At 41.2% G+C, this 20293-nt stretch overlaps 1 protein-coding gene across 5 annotated transcripts in view; it reads right to left on the bottom strand.

Annotated features, from left to right (window-relative positions):
• Window positions 1-20293, bottom strand: part of dlc1 (DLC1 Rho GTPase activating protein) — an 89045-nt gene that overhangs the window by 21020 nt on the left and 47732 nt on the right. The window contains exon 1 of one of the 5 annotated variants that reach the window (XM_008286271.1): window positions 2688-2989. The exons of the other annotated variants lie outside the window; for them this stretch is intronic. Within the exon in view, the coding sequence (XP_008284493.1) occupies window positions 2688-2700 (13 nt within the window). The 5' untranslated portion in view covers window positions 2701-2989. Of the gene's footprint in view, window positions 1-2687; window positions 2990-20293 lie in introns of those variants that run through there. 5 annotated transcript variants of the gene reach the window in all.

A 20293-nucleotide genomic window follows, 5' to 3' on the forward strand; every position in this document is an offset into this window, starting at 1 on the left:
CAGCAGGTAACATAAGTAATAAGACCCAAGACAATGCTAATAGAGATTTTATATAGATCACGAGTGGCTTTTCTCCTGGACATTGGCCAGAGCTCAACTGGGGAGCAGCCAGTCAGGGCAAAGCTTCACCCACTAACAGTTGTATCGACTTCTAAAATTATCCAACATGGTCTTTTCTTTGCCTTCCTTTTCCCTGCCCTAACCCTTTTCTCCAAGGCTGCCTCTGCTTATTTCAACTCTGTTTGCCACTTCTCTTCTCTCCCTTCCGGTGGCAGGAAATTCTCACAATTGCCGGCCACAGTTTCCCTCCATTGCAGGAGGCAGCGGGGCCTGGCTAGGCTGGGTCTGAATGCTCAGCTCCAGTGGGAGTTTGTCAGCAGCTAGCAAACAAAGGATGCTGCTTCCCACCTCAAAGGCTCTGCTGAAGCAAACTGCAGGTCAACAGTCTGAATACAGTTATCACTGACGCTGGGTCTTTGAAGTTGGCAGATTGAGAAGAATGCTCGACTAACAACTGCTGTGAAGTGAGGCGGCTTATCTAGAATTACCCAATCATTGCTGGGTCTCTAAGTGCCCACTGTAAAACAACCCAAAAGGCAGGCATAAGGTTCTTATCAACTTCAGGTCTGAGTGGGTCATTCTGAAGGAGCTGCAAAGTGGGTCTAGACAGGTGATGTGATAAACCAGGCCAGACTCTGTGGCTCAGGAGTAATCTAGAACAAGCAAAGCCCTGAATGCTGCCAGTTCTTGTCCTTTACCTGAGAAGTGACTTCTGACATGTTCATGAACTTGCAGAACATGTTTCTTACTGATCCATGATCTAAAGTATTTCATGAATGACCGAAATTTTAAGCCCAGCTCGTGTAGGCATGAAAACACAGAGAACAACTGGAGATAACAGCTTTTTCGGCGTGACCAATGTGAAGTCCCTCCAGTGCTGGAATGCAAAGATGCGTGATAACAGATTTTTCTCCTGATGGGTATCATGTTTTGTGATTCCACTGCTGAGACAGCTGGTGCTCGCAGAGAAGGTCTGGCTGTTAGCTAAGTGATACGGTGCCAGGAATATCACCATCTGGCTGGCCTCAAGCAATGCCCCGATGACACACTCACAACAGAATAATGAAGTTACTACCACGGTCCATTCCAGTTATCTACCACCAGCTGGCGCAGGCAAGGCATGCAGGCATGGATCCACTGACACATACACATGCAAACACACAGCTGGTCCAGATGGATCATCGCAGTGCTAACCCCAAAGGCCCCTTGTGCCCCTCTGACGACAGATTTATGCTCACACGAAGGGTACTAGCCCTGGATCAGGTGACCGGGCGGATTTGAAACCTCTGAGAAGCTTTCCGCAAACAGATGACAGCCTACCTGTCAGGACCCCCTGCTTGATGGCAGCCCATCAGGCAGATCCCAGGGCAGCCTGATAACTTCACACAAGGAAGGTGGGACAGATGAACACATGTGTCTCCTCACAGGACATGAAGAAACCAGCTGGATGTAAATCTTTTAGATAAGGCCACAGCTTATTTCCTGTCTCACAAAGACGGCAGATGAAGCGTGTTTCCTTCATCTGCTCTTCTCTCCGAAAACCCCCACAAAACTCTTGAACTATCTTATCCCATCTCTGATTGAAATAAATAGTTTGTAACAATATTTTTCTCTGACTGGATTACTTCTCTTTGAGCCATTCAAAGAGTGTGGCACATCTAGAGTCAGTGTCATACTCTGGTTACTGTAAGTAGTAGTCATTCACTTCACATCATGACACCTGAATGTGTGTAAGTGACTCAGAGCACGTCCTTAATGGTTTTACTGCTTAACTGAACCTCACTTCCTTCATATCTGTTCCAGACCTCAGGTAGCTGATAAGGAGCCATGTGTTGCAAAGAACAATTAAAACCGGTGAGACAAAGGGCGAAGCCCCACAAATCAAGTAAAACCTGCCAGAACAGAGCTGAAAACATGATTTTATACAGCCTCAACACATCCCCTTAAATCCCCACGTCTGCAAAAGGTCGGCAGTCAGGCAAAAGGCGCAGGCAGTTAAACAAACTAGAGGCACTGAGATGGCAGAAGTGTCGCAGACTGGTACTATACCTTCAGTTAATCTTGAAGTACACTAAATACGATTTAGGCTGAACATTCCAGTTCACGACCCCGTTTCCCCGCAGGGATAAAAGTTTGATTTAATCCAAACCTAACAGTCAAGTGTGCGCCGCTCTGCTGGTCTGTGCGTAAAAGGGGAGATCTTAGAGGTGAGCTTCAATCAAAGTGGAAGGCATCCACCACAAAGTGTGCCTAACTTGTGGAAAATCTACTAGTAAACATCTGAATAACGGGGACGTTCTGTGAATTTTGAAGAGGAGAAGGGACGTGAAGTTATGCGCCAAAGCGGGAAGATTTCTTATCTGACAGCCTGCAGCGTTGTGCTTCAAAGACGACTCGAAGAATGCTTTACTTGAAAGCAAAATTCTTGCAAAAGTTCAGAACCTTAAATACTAAAAATAGCCTTTAAATTGCGCATTGTAGGCTGCTATTTATCCTAAGCAGTGAGTCCTGTATCCCCTGGATAAACAGGAAACCGCTTCAATGTATGGACACATTTTGAATACACACAGAAAACCATCCAAGATAATTCACACTTATATTTTTCTCAATGACTAAAACCGACTTACGTGTTAGTATCATGGTCTAATATCTCAGCGGCGACCAGCTTCACCATAAAACCAAACTCCCGGCTGCGCGGCGGCAGGTTACGACTGTCCAGTCAGATCTACTCCACTGTTAGGACGAAGTCCGCATGATAAATCCAGTGCACAGAAAACTCAAATTATACAGTCAGTTGCAAGTGTCCTCTAACCGTAGCCCAAGACAGTAAATCCATGGCTCTACTTTGATTTAGCTGCAATAGACAGAATTCCAAAAATCTCCAGCTCCTTCCAACTCTACGCGTCCCTGAATGAAGCAGTCCCCAGCAGGAATGTGAATGGAGCGTAGTGTGATTCAAGCTTTAGGAATGGGCAACTCTGCCGTGACTCCACCCCCACCGCTCTGCTGCTCCCCACCTGATAAGGAGCTGGAGACACTCAGACACTGAGGACAACCTTAGCAACTTACAATGTGTAGTGAAGATGTTTATAGAGACTATGTATAGCTTCTTCATAATAAAGTGCCTAAGCGCACTAATCGTGGCACTATAACCACTGTGAGCTCTGCGCTCCTCTCTGGTATTAAAAAAACAAAAAAAAAACGCAACGCATGTATTTCCCTTTTCATACTTTAATTTTCATTGTCCATAAAAAATATTTTACATATGTTGCGTATGTAAAATCAAAAGTGATTCACTGGGCTCCCCGGGATTCCTTTGTGTTCATGCCTCCACCACTCCCCTAATAAGCAGCGCTTGACTTGTTTGTTGCTCAGTTTGCATATCATTAGAAACTAGTGGAGACAACTGTGAGACGCTCTTTTGTGCTGCGAGATTAGCCTGAAAAGCGCAAGTGGTGCCGTGAAGAGACAACTGTTACAGGTATGGTAATGTCTTCGCTGCTGCCCGTGTCCATGGCGCGCCATGGCGCACGTAGGCCTCCACCACACTGAGACTGAGGGCCACAACCACACATCTGACGTCCTGAAAGCAGCACTAGGTTTAAAAAGTCTCACAGATTACTCATTACATTTAGTTTATTTCAACAGCATTTCCAGTTTTTACCATATGCTCATCTGTGAGGGTTTTTCAACCACACTTTTCCAAGATGTCTTCAACGACGTCAGCCAGCTCTGTATTATTATTACCATGGTAACACAGCGCTGAGGTGGTGCAAAAAAGTGAAAGCCAGACGAGTCACCATGTGGCAGGGAAATACGTGTAATCCAAAGCCTGGGCTGCCAGCAGAGGGGGAAAGGATGATGCAGAAAATCCTGGCGAACTGTGCAGTCTGCTGTTGGCTGCCACAGCAGTCCCAGCTGACGGTGGAGTCACAAGTGATTCAACCCAAAGAGATGCTGCCAGCTAATAAAGTGAGCATGTCATGTGTGAGCCCACACAGCAGAGGCACACCTCACACTCAGCCTCTGTGGAAATGCAGCATATGCATGAACATGAGCAGCTGGGAATCATTTGGAATTTTTGGCAACATTTTTCCATGGCTTGAACTAAAACAAAGAAACAAAGATATTGACAACATCTTTTTTTTTTTCTTTTTCTTTTTAGTGTTTGATGTATTTGTGGGGTCCTATAGAACCCAATCCCTTTATACAAACACATGAAACATATTATTGTTATTTGGAGTCTCAGCAACACACCGATAAAACTTGGATAAATAGTATAATGGACTTTGTTTTTATCTGCAATTAGTTGTGACTGATGCTGCCAGTACATTTTATGCAGCATTGTCCCTGTAAAACATCCAGAAGTCTGTTTGGATTTCTGTTATTTCAGTTTTGTTGAAAGGGGTCTTACACACAGTTAGACCTTTTCAAGTGACTGAATGGCAAACAGTTATATTTATGTTTTCAAGATAACATGCTGCACATTTCTCTGCTGACTTTTCTTTTTTTTGCAGAACAAAAGAATTATATGTTGTTTATGCAATGTCGATATATAATATTCATAATTATCAAAGCAACATGTCTTCATAGTCTTTGCTGTATCTTCTGCCCGGAGAAATTATTCATTTTGCAATTATTATTTCGGCAAACACCTCACCGGTTCTGTGGAAACCCAAAACAATGGGAGGTAGAGGACAATGCCAACAAAACACCTTGTTGAGACAAGCAGACATACAAAAACTTAATTCATGCTGAAAATTGTTCCCGATTAGCATCAGGAAATATTTGATGGGAGACTAAGTAAATATGACACAGAACCTGATACAGCATTCAGTAGCTTTGGATACTTTGGAGTTTTTAGTGCTGAATACTATAGACACATTATATACACACCCTACAGTAAAGGCCAAAATGTGCTAAAGCATAAGTATACAAGTTACACAAACAGATCACCATTACAATCAGTGCGTAAATATCAAAATCATGTGTCTACCGAAAACAAGCAATCTTATGAGCTAAAAAAAACAAAGAAAATCTCTTGTGATTTCTACCCTAAATCTGTAACCTGAAGGAAGGGAGAAAGATAATTATGGTCTGTTTGTGTGTGTGTGTGTGCGAGAGAGAGAGAGAGAGAGGGAGAGATCGGAGAATGATAGAGATAGAGAGAGAGAGAGAGAGAGAAAGAGAGAGAGAGAGAGAAAGCAAAGGGAGGAAGGAGAGATGAAGAGAGATTACCAAACAAGGCCAAATCCCCGAGCCACAAAACCCGACCACCCAGAGGCTGCGCCCAAAACCCCAACCCAAAAGCTTCACTTGGCTGAGATGGGTCAACAACCCTGCACAGAGATGAGGGGGTTCACGCTCTCAAGTTGTTTTGTGGCGATAAACACACAATAATGCCAGTGACTGTTGATGAACGTGTGTGGTAAAGTGTGAGAGATCAGACGAGCAGACTGCCACTGCTGCCAGTAGCTTTAGGGCAAATGAGTGTGTCTCTTTAGAGTGTCTACAATTTTCATTCATCAAAGCTCGCCCGAGTCAGGCGCTTGTTTGGCTTATGATTCAGATACAGATCAAATACACACAAGCATAATAAGGCCTTTGGACAAAAGAAAGGAAATAAGGAGATGCATCAGTGTTGCAGCAGGCAGACACGAGAGATTAGAGCCAGCATTACATGTAGCTATTCTTTAGAAAAGGAATAAAAATAAAAACTGCGACTTTAAGGCATGGAAGTTTTAGTGGATTATATTGGGCTTTTTTTGTAGCAAATTTTACTCATGTCTGTAGTGGATCTAAATTACTGTCTATAGTAAAAAAAAAAAAAAAAAAAAAAGGCCAGGTGTAAAAACAAAACAGCACGGACATTTGATGTAAAAAAAAAAAAAAAGGCCTTGTAAAGCTCATCATTGTGGGGCTGCTAGATGAAGGTGAAGCCACTGTTGTAGGTTGTAAACTTTACAGTGTCACCTCTGACCCAGAGACAAACAGGGAGGAGCTCAAAGAGGAAAACAGAGCAAAAAGATAATACAAAAACTGCTTTACGAAAGATTTTACTGACACAGAGATCGGTAGAAAAAAAGAAAGGGTGTTGCTAAAATGAGGTGAGTAAAAGATGCAGGATGACTTGAAACAATTCCCCTGGCTAGACGGACCCCTCCTCTGGGTTAGCCTCAGGGATTACGCTCCCCTTTTCTGCCATTCCTAACCCCAAACAGCGAGGCCAAGTGAGGGTCAGGGGATAGACGTGTCAGTCCAACACACACACAAACACCCAAGGCCGTGTCAACAAAGACTCACAAAAGAGATAACCAAATTATGGATCTGCAAAGGTTGTAGCAGCACTCCTGGAATAAAAGATGTTAACATGTTAAGTTTGTGTGTGTAAATATCTATAAACAGCTTTACTCTGACCATTTAAAAAAAAAATGTGGTTGAGAATTTCAGATAAGGCTTTAAAGATGACCTAAAGTAGTAACTGCATTTCAAGGTGAAGGTATACTGTCATTACCCTTGAAACTTCAATCAAAAAGCCTCCAAAGACAAGCACTGATGAGTTTAGCTGCCATGTCTGTGTGTCTCAGTGTGTGTGTGTGTGTGTGTGTGTGTGAGAGAGAGAGAGAGAGAGAGAGAGAGACAGAGAGAGAGAGAGACAGACTGCCATAGGGTGGATAATCTTTTCATAACAGGAATCTCCAGAAATAGCTCATCCATGGTCGTGGGGATCAGCCCAATAAGACACTGATTAGAGAGAGAGAAAGAAAGAAAGAGAGAGAGAGAGCATGCGCTTCCATAAGCACAATAGCAAGGAGGAAGTGTAAGGAGACAGAGGCTTGGACCAGCACTCACACAAACACACACACAAACAAAGGAAGTGCAAGGCAGACAGTGGACCAAATGCCTCGCCAATACCCTCTCTGGGCTTTGATGGACTGACCACGATCACAATAGAGGCAGGAGGCTGACACACACACTTACACAAACAATGGATCGGTGTTGCACTAATACTTTTTCATCCAGAGGGTGTGTTTAAGGGGAAAAAAAAAACACTTTATGGTGGATCCATTTATCATTGAAGTTTTACGTGCACCTCGCAGCAGTAAAAGTGTATTTACATTATGACACACGTACAAAAACACTACAGCAAGAAAAATGAACTTCCAAAGGAGGGCTGCTGAAGATTCGTATCGTGCAGGGATAATGAGTTTTTAAGTGATGGAGTCTTTTGTGTGGTTTTGCCTTGGCGTCCACTCACGTGATGATACACACACACACATTATTTCAAAGTGAGTAAAAAAAGAAATTGAACTGAAAGAAAACAAAGAAAGTGAAACTATAGACATGAGGTTAAAATTGCTTGGATGACCTTGTCTTCAATACAAGGCTGATTTTAATAACCCACCACACCAGTCATTTCGTCTCATACTATGCCAAAAGAACAATGTTTACAGTATAGATCACACACGCTATATTGTGCATGCAGTATTTTAATTATTTCACTAGAAATCAAACACACACGGATACCATTTTAATTTACACTGACTCAATAACCTTTTGCCACATGACCAGATAAGTCTAATGTGCAAAACACTGTTCCAAGCCTCTCACTAAATGTTTCTTCTCAAAGTGTACACTGTGAACTGGAACATTAGATATGGACTGGAGATAATCACTACAAATTGCCATGATCCAGTTCTAACAGAATGCTTTGGTTTCAAGTATACGGAACTTAATCTGGGACCAGGGAGTCAAGTCCGAATTATTTTCAGCCTGGCTGAGTTTGGTTGGGTGCAACTGTATTGCCTCAAATCTCAGGCTTGTGTAGTAATACATCTAATGTCTGATACTAGAATGGATCCACATCAGCTCTGAATCAAAACCAAGCAGCAACCTCCAGAGCTGAAAAATTAGGCTAATGTGGAAGTACCCCAAAAAAACTGCAGTTCCTCTAATGTCCACTTGCGGTTGTCTTTAAAGGCAAGTTCACCATAGAGTTCCATGTTAAAATGCTCAATTTAACAGCAGAATTAAACATGTTTACAGCCTGGCACAGAAAGCACTTAGCTAATTTCCTTGTTTGTTACAACTGCACAGAGGATGCATTTGTATGTAACTAACCTGTTTAAATTGTACTAAGGCTTGAGTAGGTTATAGAGGTTATGCATAATTAAGAGTATGGTCACAAGACAGTTCACTAGCCAGAGACATGTGCATGGCTCCAATCAGCTCCACTCTTGCTCTACCTCCTTGCTTATTTTAAATTAGCCGGTAGTAACGAGGACTGCAGCAGGGAGCACCACACTACACTAAATTTCAAAACTCAAGCTCATTTTTATATGCAATCCATAACTGATGAATGACTGGTGGAATTTATGCTCAGTTTATCTCCATATTGCCAACACAATCAGACTGGGAATGTTGTTTACATCCTACACGGACAGGAAAACACTGATTATACATTAAGATATGAGTCACAGGTGTTCAGCTATAGACAACATTACATGAAACATTCTTCTAAATGGTTTGAAACCACCTGGGTTACATTTACTTCGCTTATCATTTTATAAAGTTGAACAGTGGGAGTGAGTACTCCCATTAGTACAGTGAGTTTGCTGAAAAAGTGTTTTCACTCAGCTGTCTCTAAATCCTGTGCTTTGGGCACCACTGACATCTTAAAGCAGTTCAATCACTGTTTCCCTGTAAAGCACTACCATATGTGGATTTTACTCAACCTTGGCTTTCAGACAATGGCACAGAGAGTTATTGGCCAACACTAATGTGCAAATGCTAAAGTAAATGTTGCGTAACTTACCAAAAACACCCACATATGTGCACAAAGCACACATATATGATCTTTTAGTCTACACAGTGGGGCATTCTCAATCCAGACATGATGTATTTTACCCATAAACAAGTGTGTTACATTCACACAGCAAAACATAAAATCACAATAATACTGACTGTTCATTATAAACATGTGACATTTTAACACCAGAACAGAAACCTGAGAGCTCACTGTGCTACCAGCTGTACAGGTAAAAGATCTGGTGCATTATATTGACATTGTTTGTTAAGTGTAGTGTTCTGTTTTTTTTTTGTTTTTTTTTTAAATAGATATTTAAAGTTCAGTGTGACAGTCACAGACTTCATGGAACGAAGTCACATGTGTCCTGACGCAAATCACTGATCAGCAGCCCTTTCCAGTGCCTTGATCAAAATAAAGAAGCTCGAAAAAGAGATCTCACACACACACACACGTGCACAGAGCTGCAGATTATTGCTCATATTTTTCTTATTAGTCATGCTTGGGGAAAGCAGATTAGTGATGGTTTGCTTTCGAGTGAGGAGGGCTGGCAGAGGAAGAGTAGAGACAGGGGGCAATTTTAAGAGGTTTAGATAAAAACAAACAAAAAACAGAGCTATTAGGGAAATGAAGCAAACAGGCTGGAAGTGAGCATCATCTAAGAGAGTTGGTAAAATGAGAATACAGAGGAAAATATTAAATAAATTAAGATTGCAAGAGCACAAAACAAATAGTAGGATCTGGTATCATTCAGTGTTTCTCTTTAATATGTAAAATAAGAGGAAACATCTATTCCGACATAAAATTTTTGTGAAAACTGTGGTGGCTTTTCTCCTAACACTGCTTGATGATTGCCATCAATCTCGCTGCAAGGACTGAAAAACAATGTTTTATAGCGAAGTCTAGTTGTTACTGGCCTACACTGAATGAAGCAATCTGGTTTGATTTATTTCTACAGGCTGTAAGACTGGAGAAGGAGCATTTCATCACATAAAGAGTTACTGTGTGCGCGACCACATTTTCTAAGAATTACAAGAGGTGGAGGTCTGCCTGGGGAAACCAATACGAATACTTGGGGAGTGGTTAATGATGCCAACCATATGGCGGTGAAATGAACACACATTTGGAGCTGTGCCGCAATGCCTGGAAATTTCCAGAATTCCTTTTCCAAACCAAGTGAGGTGCAGTTCTAATTACTCTTTGGATTAACATGTGTTTCATATTGTCTGACTTTCTAAACTGAACATATTGGTTCATAAGATAATTCATATTAATCCAAATGAGATTAAGTCTTTTTCATCCTGTATTAATTTTATGTTCTCAGGATCCCGTGATAACATCAGTATCTCTAGGTTTTAGAACAGCTACTAATGAGATTTCTCTCTTCACCATCTGTGAATACCCACAGGTTGTATGGATTTAGCCTTATTAAAGCAGAGACAGGTTTGAAATAATTATTCTAGGGCACTAGAAAAATGTAGTGATGTAAGAACGTATGGTCTGCTGATACCATCTGACATCATGATGAACTGTCTTGGATAAAGGCTGAGTTGGTATATGCTTGGAGGAGTTGGCACAGGTGTCAAACATATGCCAACTAACTTTCAGCAACAGTGAATCATTGGGTTCTTGAGGTTTAAGTTGCATTGAGATTGAAATGAGCCCTGCAGCTACGTTTGAGGAATTTTAAGTGTGACTGAGTGAAGAACAAGAAGGGAGTGGATGGATGTTCGATACGCCATGGAGATGAGGAAATATGACATCAGGGTGAAAGCATTAGTGTTTGTGTGGATACATGCCTATTATTTAGTGTTTGTTTAAGTGGTGTGTTATTATCTTATTAATATATCACTGTGTCCTGCATGTCCATGCTGAGATGTTCAAAAGCTCATTTGACAATAGAATGTGCAGAATTCTCTTTCCTTTTCTATTTTCTTTCCTGTTTTTGACTTTTGTCTTGGAGTCCTAAAAGTGTCATGCAAAGACCAAATTCCAAAGTACCATATATCCATTCTCTCTCTCTCTCTCTCTGTCTCTCTCTGTGTGTGCATAATCTGCCAGTGAGTAACGCAGGAAGTTCATGCTTTAGTCTTTTCTGCCCTGACCTGTGACCCCCTTTGAACCCTGACCTCTAGCGAGCCACGTGACAAACCATGCAGACATCAAGGCTGTCACGACAAACACAAACCAGGTTCAGCTGGAAGATTATCACTGATCCGAAGGCTCCTTTTGCAAAAGTGCACCAAGCAGGTTTGAATTTCAGAATGATTTCTGTCAGTTCCCAACATCCTACTACTTCATGCGTCGTTTTCCAGATGAGTGAGAGTGATACTACAGATCATAGAGAGATGGGATAAAGGACAAACATATGCCAAATAATATACCAGAACTGAAAAACACATACAAAGTACAAAATATTTTGTAGAAAGCATACTTGATAAAACTGACAAGGATTGAAAGTTGTCTGAAGTTTGGATATTATGACAAGATAACAGATCTTGGCTTTGTAACTGTAGCTCCTGAAATATATGTCAGTCCCTTACTTGATTTTATTCCTCTTTCATTGTTTTCCTCTGGTAGATTTTAATGTACATTTTTGGATATGTAAATGACTGCAGATCCAAATAGAATACATTTGAAAACTGTGGCTTATGTTGATACAACTTTATTAATGACTAATGCCTTGACAAAGATGCAAAGTTTACTGTATCAACAGCATAACATAGCTAGTATTTATTGCTTAAGTGTGCACCTTATTACGCTATATACCTCACAAAACAAGAGCTACACTCTAGTCACTAAAGTAGGTATATAATAACAAAAATTCAGTGCTGCTGCTGCACTTGAAATAGTTGCTGGTCTTCTCTTCCTTCAGGTAAAACACTTGAGGTTGAAGTGTTTTTTTCAACTCTCATTTTGCTTTGTGTGCAAGTAATTTTCTTCCCTTCAGCTCTGGGCTGCCAAATTGCAGTAGGAAGGCAGAGATCAGCCAGTGGATATTAACTCATTCCTTGTGTGACAACCTTGACCTACTAAACTACAGATGAGACGTCAGATTCACATGACAAATGCATGGCACATGCAGGAATTAAGGAGATTCAGGGGGAAAGTAGTTGAGTGTGCGCCTGTGCAAACCTGCATATGTACATACGTTTCTTTGCATGCTTGACATATTTTTCTGGTAGCCTTCTGTAAGCACTGACCGACAAAGAAGGTTATTGATTTGATTTTGAAGGGATCTTAGTTCAGTTGGAAAATATAAATGTTTACCTTTATGCATAGCTGACCTAAATTCAGTGCACAGGAATCCAAAGAATCTGGTATATTAAGCTTAATACAAACAAACAGAAGGAAGTTAGTGTATGTGTTTTGCTGTACAAGGAGGAGGGAGCCCCCATGTAGATACACAGTGGACAGAAACTCGTTATGAATGGACCGTGACCCACTTTTTTAAGACTCAGGGTGAAGCACTTATTAGTCGAATTATTATCACCTAATAGTTTGAATTATTTTGATAGTTTTGTGAATCGATTCTGTTTTCAACATAAAATCTGCAGCTACCACTTTGTTTCCTTCTTAAGAATTAATACTTATATGAGATACGATATGGATGACTAAACCTCTAGTGCTCTAGTCCCTAAGATACTTAAACACTTTATGTGATTAGCCCTAATGCCCTAAGCTTTCATTCACCCACTCTTTCTCTCTCCATCTCTGTCCTACACATAGACACAGTCGGTTTATTTACTTTAGGAGCTAATGGACAGCACTGGTGTGTTTGAGGGTGGGGGATGTGGGTGATGAACAGGAGCCACAGTCAGACCTGACTCCCCCCTCATCCCTCTGCTCCTCATTGGTCCCTGGAGGATGATACCTCAACTCCTGAGTACAGAGGGGGACTAATACCATCCAGCTGGAGGTTGGCAGCGGTGACAGAGTCTCCATATGTCCAACAGATTGGGTCCAAGCTCTTGTCACTGACCTTCCTCTGTTCGCCCAGTACCCCCATGATTCCATGAATGACGGAACATGAGTGGACAGGAAATATAAAACTGGGATACTGGAGAAATGTTCTGAATGACACTGTCAGCAAAGGTTTAATGGTCCAAATCAACATGGCAGATGCATGGGAATAAAATATGTTTGCAACAGATGTGAGGAAAGCAGTAGGCTAGACCACCATTTACTGTAATACCGAAGCGCACTGGTGACACCTGTGGTAGTTTAAGGCCGTCAGTTTCAATAGGTGGTGAACGCTTGATCCCTGTTTTGACAAAGGAATCGGTTTCTTTACAATTTTTAATGTCTGACAAAAATAAAACCAAGAGCATGCAGCGATGTCAGTCACTGTGTTAGAAAGTCATAGCATAGTGGTGCTTAGAGCTAAATGCAAACATCAGCATTCTAGCAATATGTTCACAATGATATGCTCAAGCTGCAGCCAGGGTACTTACAGGAACCAGCAAGAGGGATCATATTACTCCCAAATTAGCCTTTCTATATTAGCTCCCTATAAAGTACAGAATAGAATTTAGAATCCTACTCCTCATATAAAAAGCCCTTAATGACCAATCTCCATCATATCTTAAGGATCTTGATGTACCTTATTATCCCAACGGAGTACTTTGCTCTCAGAGTGCTGAGTTACTTGTGGTGCCTAGAGTTTCCATAAGCAGAATAGGAGGCAGAACCTTCAGCTATCAGGCTCCTCTCCTGTGGAATCAGCTCCCAGTTTGGGTTTGGGAGGTAGATGCACTCTTGACTGTTAAGATTAGGCTGAAAACTTTCCTTTCTGGTAAAGCTTATAGTCTAGGGCTGGCTCAGTTGACCCTGCACCACCCTTTAGTTATGGTGCTACAGGCTTCGACTGCTGGAGGACTTCCCATGATGCACTGAGCACCTCTCCTCTTGTCTCCTCCGACCACCATATGCCACCATTGCATGTCACACATTTGGTGTCTTCTCTCTCCCGTAGTTTGTATTTTGTCCTCTCTGCAGATATCTCTGGCTCCGAAGCTGTAAATGTTTCTGATCTGCAGTTTTCTGACCTCTCCAACCTCCCCAGTGTCCCCTTTACCCTCACCCCAACCGCACAAGGCAGATGGCCGCCCTCGCTGAGCCTTGTTCTGTCAGAGGTTACTGTTAAAGGGGAACTTTTTTCTTCACACTTCTGTCAAAAAGCTTGTACAAAGGGAATCACTGAGATTTGTTGGATTTCTCACTATAATGTAATGTTGTCTTCATCGTACCATGTTAAGTGCCTTGAGATGACTTAGTTGTGAAGTGATGCTATATATATGAAACTAAATTGAACTGATAAATGAATGATGCATGTAATGGTAGGCAATCAAGACAGTGGCTACGATTTTTTTCTTGTCCGTACTAAATTCGTGTATGTAACATTTACCTTCCAAATTCATGGTAATCCATTCAACAGTACAGTCATGTCAGGAAAAACAAAACAACAAATATTAATCTCATGTTGTTTTCTTCTTTTAAATTGCAAAAATTTTGGCATGTCATTGAAAACAAAATCACATGATGCCAGCGCAAGTCACAAACTGTAACCTTTTTTTTTAACAAACAATGATTCCTATTTTCTCAAAGGACAACAGAGTCCTTGTGTGAGGACAGTGTAGCCATAGAGAGATCAGATCATGACACTGTCTGAAGAAAAAAAAACGTTTCAGGCCTTAACAACCATAAAAAACAAGTCACAATTCCCCTTTGCTTTCCTACTTTCAGAGCAAATGGCTTCAAGGCAATGAAGCACGAGAAAGGAGACGCAAATAAAGAGAAGAAGCTGCTGGGTACTGTGTCCTGGCTTTATTCACCCAAAGGTTTTGAATTTAATCTCCAAAAATGTTGTGCTTGCGAGGCTTTCGACAGCCAGGCTTTTCTAGGTCACGTTTCAGTGTGTGCATATTGTAAGACCCGCTCAAGTGGTTCACATGACAGCTATATTGACCCCACAGAAAGACAGACAAAGACAATAAAAGACCCAACATGTTTACCATTCATTAAGTTTCAAATGAAAGCTATTTGAGAAAGGGACAGCCATGAACACAAAGAATCTTTGCTAGAAAAAAAAAAAATGAAGGTCCAAAGTCACCTCAGGTAAAATCAAGAAAACCTTCATTTTCACAACATTCCCAGAGTACCTTGTTAAGAACATTTACCGAACTGCTGCTTTTTAGAACCGGTGAAGAAAAATTTAAATAGCAAAGGAAGCAGTTGACAACTGTGTGACCTGTCAAGGTAGTTAGCCCAAGAAATGCTGGACACACATAATGCTCAGCGACCCTGACCTCAACCACACACGCACGAAAGACATTAAGTTGTCAAAATGTCACTTAGCCAACGTGCTAAAGCTAAGCGCCCCAGTGCTTCTATTATTACCAGCTGCAAAGAGTTAAAATAGACGTTGGCCTGGACGTGGAAGGTGACAACACTCAGCCAGTGGCCTTGTGTTCACCCATTCAGGGTGCCACAGGGTTAGGAACCCTAAGTGACTACAAGGTGAAAGGTCACTGCAAACACCTCTTGATCAGAAGGAGAAAGGGACATTAAGTGGCTGATCGGTCTAAAGAGAGATTATGTTGAAGCTACACGGCGGTCTTCATTTTGATGTGGCGGCAACACGACAAAAAATTAAGTTAAGTTGGAGAGACCATGTCAGCACCTGGCCAGTTCCTTATCTTATCACTTTTAATAATAGGACATGAAAGCCAAAAACTTGTTACAGAGGCAGATTTTATGGAGCTCATACTGTAGAAGTAGTTTCCATCAGAACACAACTCGTGATGGATCACAATGTTCCCCTGACAAACCCTGGCTTTTGAGATTCTTAAAGAAGGCCTTTAAAAACCCAGCAAAGGCCCCAAGGCGTCCTTGATCAGAAGCTTGCTGGAACAGTGGATGCATTTTTCTTAATGCTCTTCACAGCTCCAAACCTTTAACCAATTTGTGACCGACTGATGATGATCAGACTATTCTCAGAATGCTTAAGCCTCACATCTTGATAATAATCTCATCTAACTGACAGCAATGGCTTTGCATAACAATTAGTCGAAAGCCATAACCTGAACATTTACAGCACTCTGGTGGATCTAACAATACACCTGTGGGAAAGTGTAAATTACAGGTATTACTTTAAAAATGATCCTCTGCCCCATGCTGTTTTTTGTCTGTGATATGCGCTCCACTGTGAGGGATCTTGGAGACCTCTAGCACAACGACAAATGCAAAATGGAAAGTATGAGGAGATGGAAAATGAAGAATGATCTTGCCCGAGGACCCACAGTGTCTGTCAGCCTCCTCATAAACAAAAAGTAGCACTCACTTAGCAGTATTGAGAAAACAGGGAGTTACTCTGACATTAAATACAGGTGGTATGTAAGCTGAACTTCCTTGAATGCCATCTGTAATCAATTTCCTTCCCAGTTTTTTTTTTGGCAAATCTTTCATATCTGGCCTACCTTCACTCCCATTTCCTTCTGGATGCAGTCAGTGGTTTTATTGGACACCATACAGACATTCAAACTGAAATATCAGTACACTACTGAGAACAAAATGTAGGAAGGATGTCTAGGAATGCAGCTATTCTTGACAATTTTCATGTAAAAGGATTGGTTAATCATCCTAAGTCTTCTTTTATCCATCAATCCATTATCTATACACCGCTTAATCCTCACTAGGGTTGCAGGGGGCTGGAGCCTATCCCAGCCGACTTAGGGTCATAAACATTTTTGGTTAGGGTTTTATAATACTATACAAGGTCCTTTTGGAAAACATGACCTTTGATAAAGTCAAAATATCCAATTAAGTGTAATTAGGTCTTGTGACTGTTTTGGAAAAGAAAGAACTCCATAAAGATTTGAAAGCAGCTCTGTAAATGGATAAAATGCTAGAGCGTGTCCTAAATTTAGCTGGCAGGTCACTCTGATACTGAAACAAATAGCTTGAACGACAAAGAAAGAGAATGTCCTGTGTGACATGTGAGAAAATGGGTCAGTGTGTTGATATTTCTGTGTAGTCTGGGTCAACATCTTGACTGCTGTCTATTCATTTCTAAGTGCATTACGTTTAACACGAATGCTGCAACCTTTGGCTGACGCACTTAATGAGATCTGCCAGTGTTTATGATTCAACTGCACTATTTCAAATTTATAGTTATCCGAGCTGACATTTTGAAATCGTTGTTGATATTATTAACTACGTAGCTTAATCCCATGGCTCGTTTTTTTTTTTTTTCAAATCTATTCATCTATTGGGCATTTTCAGGTTAGAGTCATCATAACTCTGTCTCTTTCCGACAATTAGCCAAAATAGCATAGATAATCCAGTGTGACTCACTGCTCCAAAACTATATGGAGAATGTCTCTAATCAATGGAATTTGAAGGGTCAAAACCAACAAGAGTAACAAGATTAGCCCAAGTCTCATGTGGACTGACTCAGTAAATTAAAGATGCCTCACCCACTGAGACCTGTTAGAGCCGCCAACAGCAGCAGACACACAGGAAATGAAAGCCCATCGGAGAGTAAACAAACAGCATACCATGAGATCAGGCACCCTGAGAGGCAGTTAAGTCACCAGAGATGAGACCATTTTAATGGGGCACTAAAACTTGTTTTAAGTACCCATCTGGAATAGATTCTTCCAGAATGTGGCTGTTTTACAGCTAATGACCAGTGACGAGTCGTCACGCCATCATCTTCCTCTCGCCTCACATCACCGATCACTGTAGCCTCTGCAACAGCAACTCAGACAGATACTAAAACTCAGCTTTTAAAATACAGACTGTCTTGTATCACAAGTATTGGAAACATTTTGTTATCTTTGTCATTTCACATATGTAGAAACATATTTCCAGTGCAACTGCACCATATGGACATTATCAGCCGTTCACTGTTTCTCATATGTCATGCTCTGACCTCTGCCTCCCATCTTCCTTCGTACCTCACAGGTGAAGACAGATGAATGTGTACAGAAGAGACCAAACCTCCTTAAATGCACACACAGATGGTTGCTCATTCTTGGCGTTCTTCATAGTGAACTCATTATCCTGAAATTCCTGGTGTATATTCAGCATATTCTCACATTTGTTGTTGTTTGTTGCCATTTTTTCCTTAAGATTTTGATACACATAAATGCATGGCCATTCGCTTAAACATAAAATCTTGTATTTTATTCTCACTGCCCTATGTAATTCCAATCTGCTTTCTAAGAATGATCCCCGTACTTACATTCCATTTATTGTGGAGAAAATATAGTGACTGCAGACTCAGTAACTCAAACCACAAACTAGTCACACTTTTTCAAGCCATGAAATTCACAGATTAAAGGCAAAATTGTTCTTTTGTACCCTTTACTTCTGCAAAGCTCATTGTTAGCTGACATACAATACAGTGTGTTTCATTTTGATTTATAAAAGGTCAATTAAACATCAGACGCGTCCATCTTCAATTTTCTCTCCACTTCACACTCTCTCTCCTGCTGGTTCTCTCATTGACGGTACATGATTACTCTCTAACACAGCATGGCCAATCAAGCCTGCAGTATTGATTGAAGCTGCACACTTTACACGGTGACTCAAACTAATAAAGCAAGCTCTGTCTCTGCCAACAAAGCAGCACTGCACCGAGCAGCACTCACACATTTCTGCTGACGGAGGGAAGAAAGGTGTAGGAGTATCTGAAAGACCATGGTGTGAAATCAGACATTCTCAAGTGCCGAGGCAGGAGTGAATTCCACAATGTGTGCAAATATTTGTGCGCACCACTTTGGGAATCCCATACTTTGCCAAATCAGGAGTTCTGTGAGTGTCAGCCGCGCAAGGATCGACTCTCCATCGGCAGACAATGTCAATGGACACTTGAAATAGCGAACTCGGTGTTCCTGCTCAGTTTAATCTAGCTGTTTGAGTCTGCGAGGGACACAAGTGTGGGAGACTGTAAGAGTGGAGCATGGCCAGTGAACGGCACAATGAGAAGTCAAGAGTATGCATCAAGTGGGCTACTTATGATCCTGCTGCAAAGTGCTAGACATCCCACTTGAGACACAACAAGGGCCAGAGAAACAGAAATCAAAGAAAAGACTGATTAAGATTCTGTTCACGAAACAGCAAACTGAAACTGCAGTGACACGCTCATAACATCAAGGGTTCAGACCTGCCTTAGGACCTATTCTGTTTACTATTCCTTCTTTCTTCTACTGGCCTTAATGATGGCAACAAAACTAATTATCAAGAAAAATGTATCACATATGCGTTTGTGTGATGTTAGATGTGGTTGATATAAGAACGCTTTTATGCTGCAAGCTCAACAGCTGCCTCGAGATCAAGCATCCCTTCGACTGCTACTAAAGACAGAACGAATCGAATATTGCTGGATCAATAAAACAGAGAGGGGTCTTGTCATGCGGGAGTCAAAAGAGGCACTGAGAATTTGTATGTGTTAAAAAGAGAAAGTGAGAAAAAAGGCTGAAGGAGAGGGAGCACGGTAGAACAAGCAAAGTAAACAAGTTTGGCGTGAGCTTGCTGGAGTCACTGGGTTTAGCAAAACATTCCAGAGTCTTCGAAACAAGCGGCCTTGTGAGGCAGAAACAAGTGGGCTTTAAATCACTGAACAGGAACAGTGTTGAAGGACTCTAATTCAATCATAAATATCTCAAGAGTGTTCACCCTCACACACCAACATGTCGAGTTAAGTCACTTCCAATCACCTATATAACAGCAGGACAATCTGTCAGAGCTGCTCGGGCCAAAACCTAATAACCTGGGAGAGGACGATATGATTCACTCACATGAGGCCACAGGAGCAGAGTTTTACTTATTGTGGTCGTTACATTTAATGTACAGTTGCAAAAATAATGTGATAATTTACTGCGCTAAGGAAATCTGAAGACCTTGGAGACCGTGCAAACAGTGCAATGTATATATTAGGTCATATAATGTGATTTATTATGTTGATATAAGTAGTGGGCAATGTAGAAATCACATCTGCTTACATTAGACTAAAGCAACACCATCCTACATCACTCAAACAGTGGCTGAACCAAACATAAGAGTCAGAAACTGTGGATTAATAGATACTTGACACTGCATTGCTATTACAACATGAAACAAGCATTGCAAACTGAAATAAGTTCTGTGAAGCACAGGCAAGCTGTAAATTCTTTTCTTTCTTTTTTTAAATTCCTAATTCAACTGCTAAATAGTGCTAAACAATTTGGGGGAAACATTCTATAGTTACTTTTTTTTCTTCAAGCAATGTCAAGCTACAGTTTAGTATTCACTGTGTAATAGATTTAAAACTGTGATGAAGCAATACCACATGAGATACCATCAACAGTGTGACTGTCACACAAGGTGGATGGCTAAAATATTACCCCTGCAGCTGCGCCTCATAACATATAACATACAAAT

The sequence above is a fragment of the Stegastes partitus genome, unplaced genomic scaffold (assembly GCF_000690725.1).
Source record: "Stegastes partitus isolate 25-593 unplaced genomic scaffold, Stegastes_partitus-1.0.2 Scaffold444, whole genome shotgun sequence".
Taxonomy (NCBI): Eukaryota; Metazoa; Chordata; class Actinopteri; family Pomacentridae; genus Stegastes; species Stegastes partitus.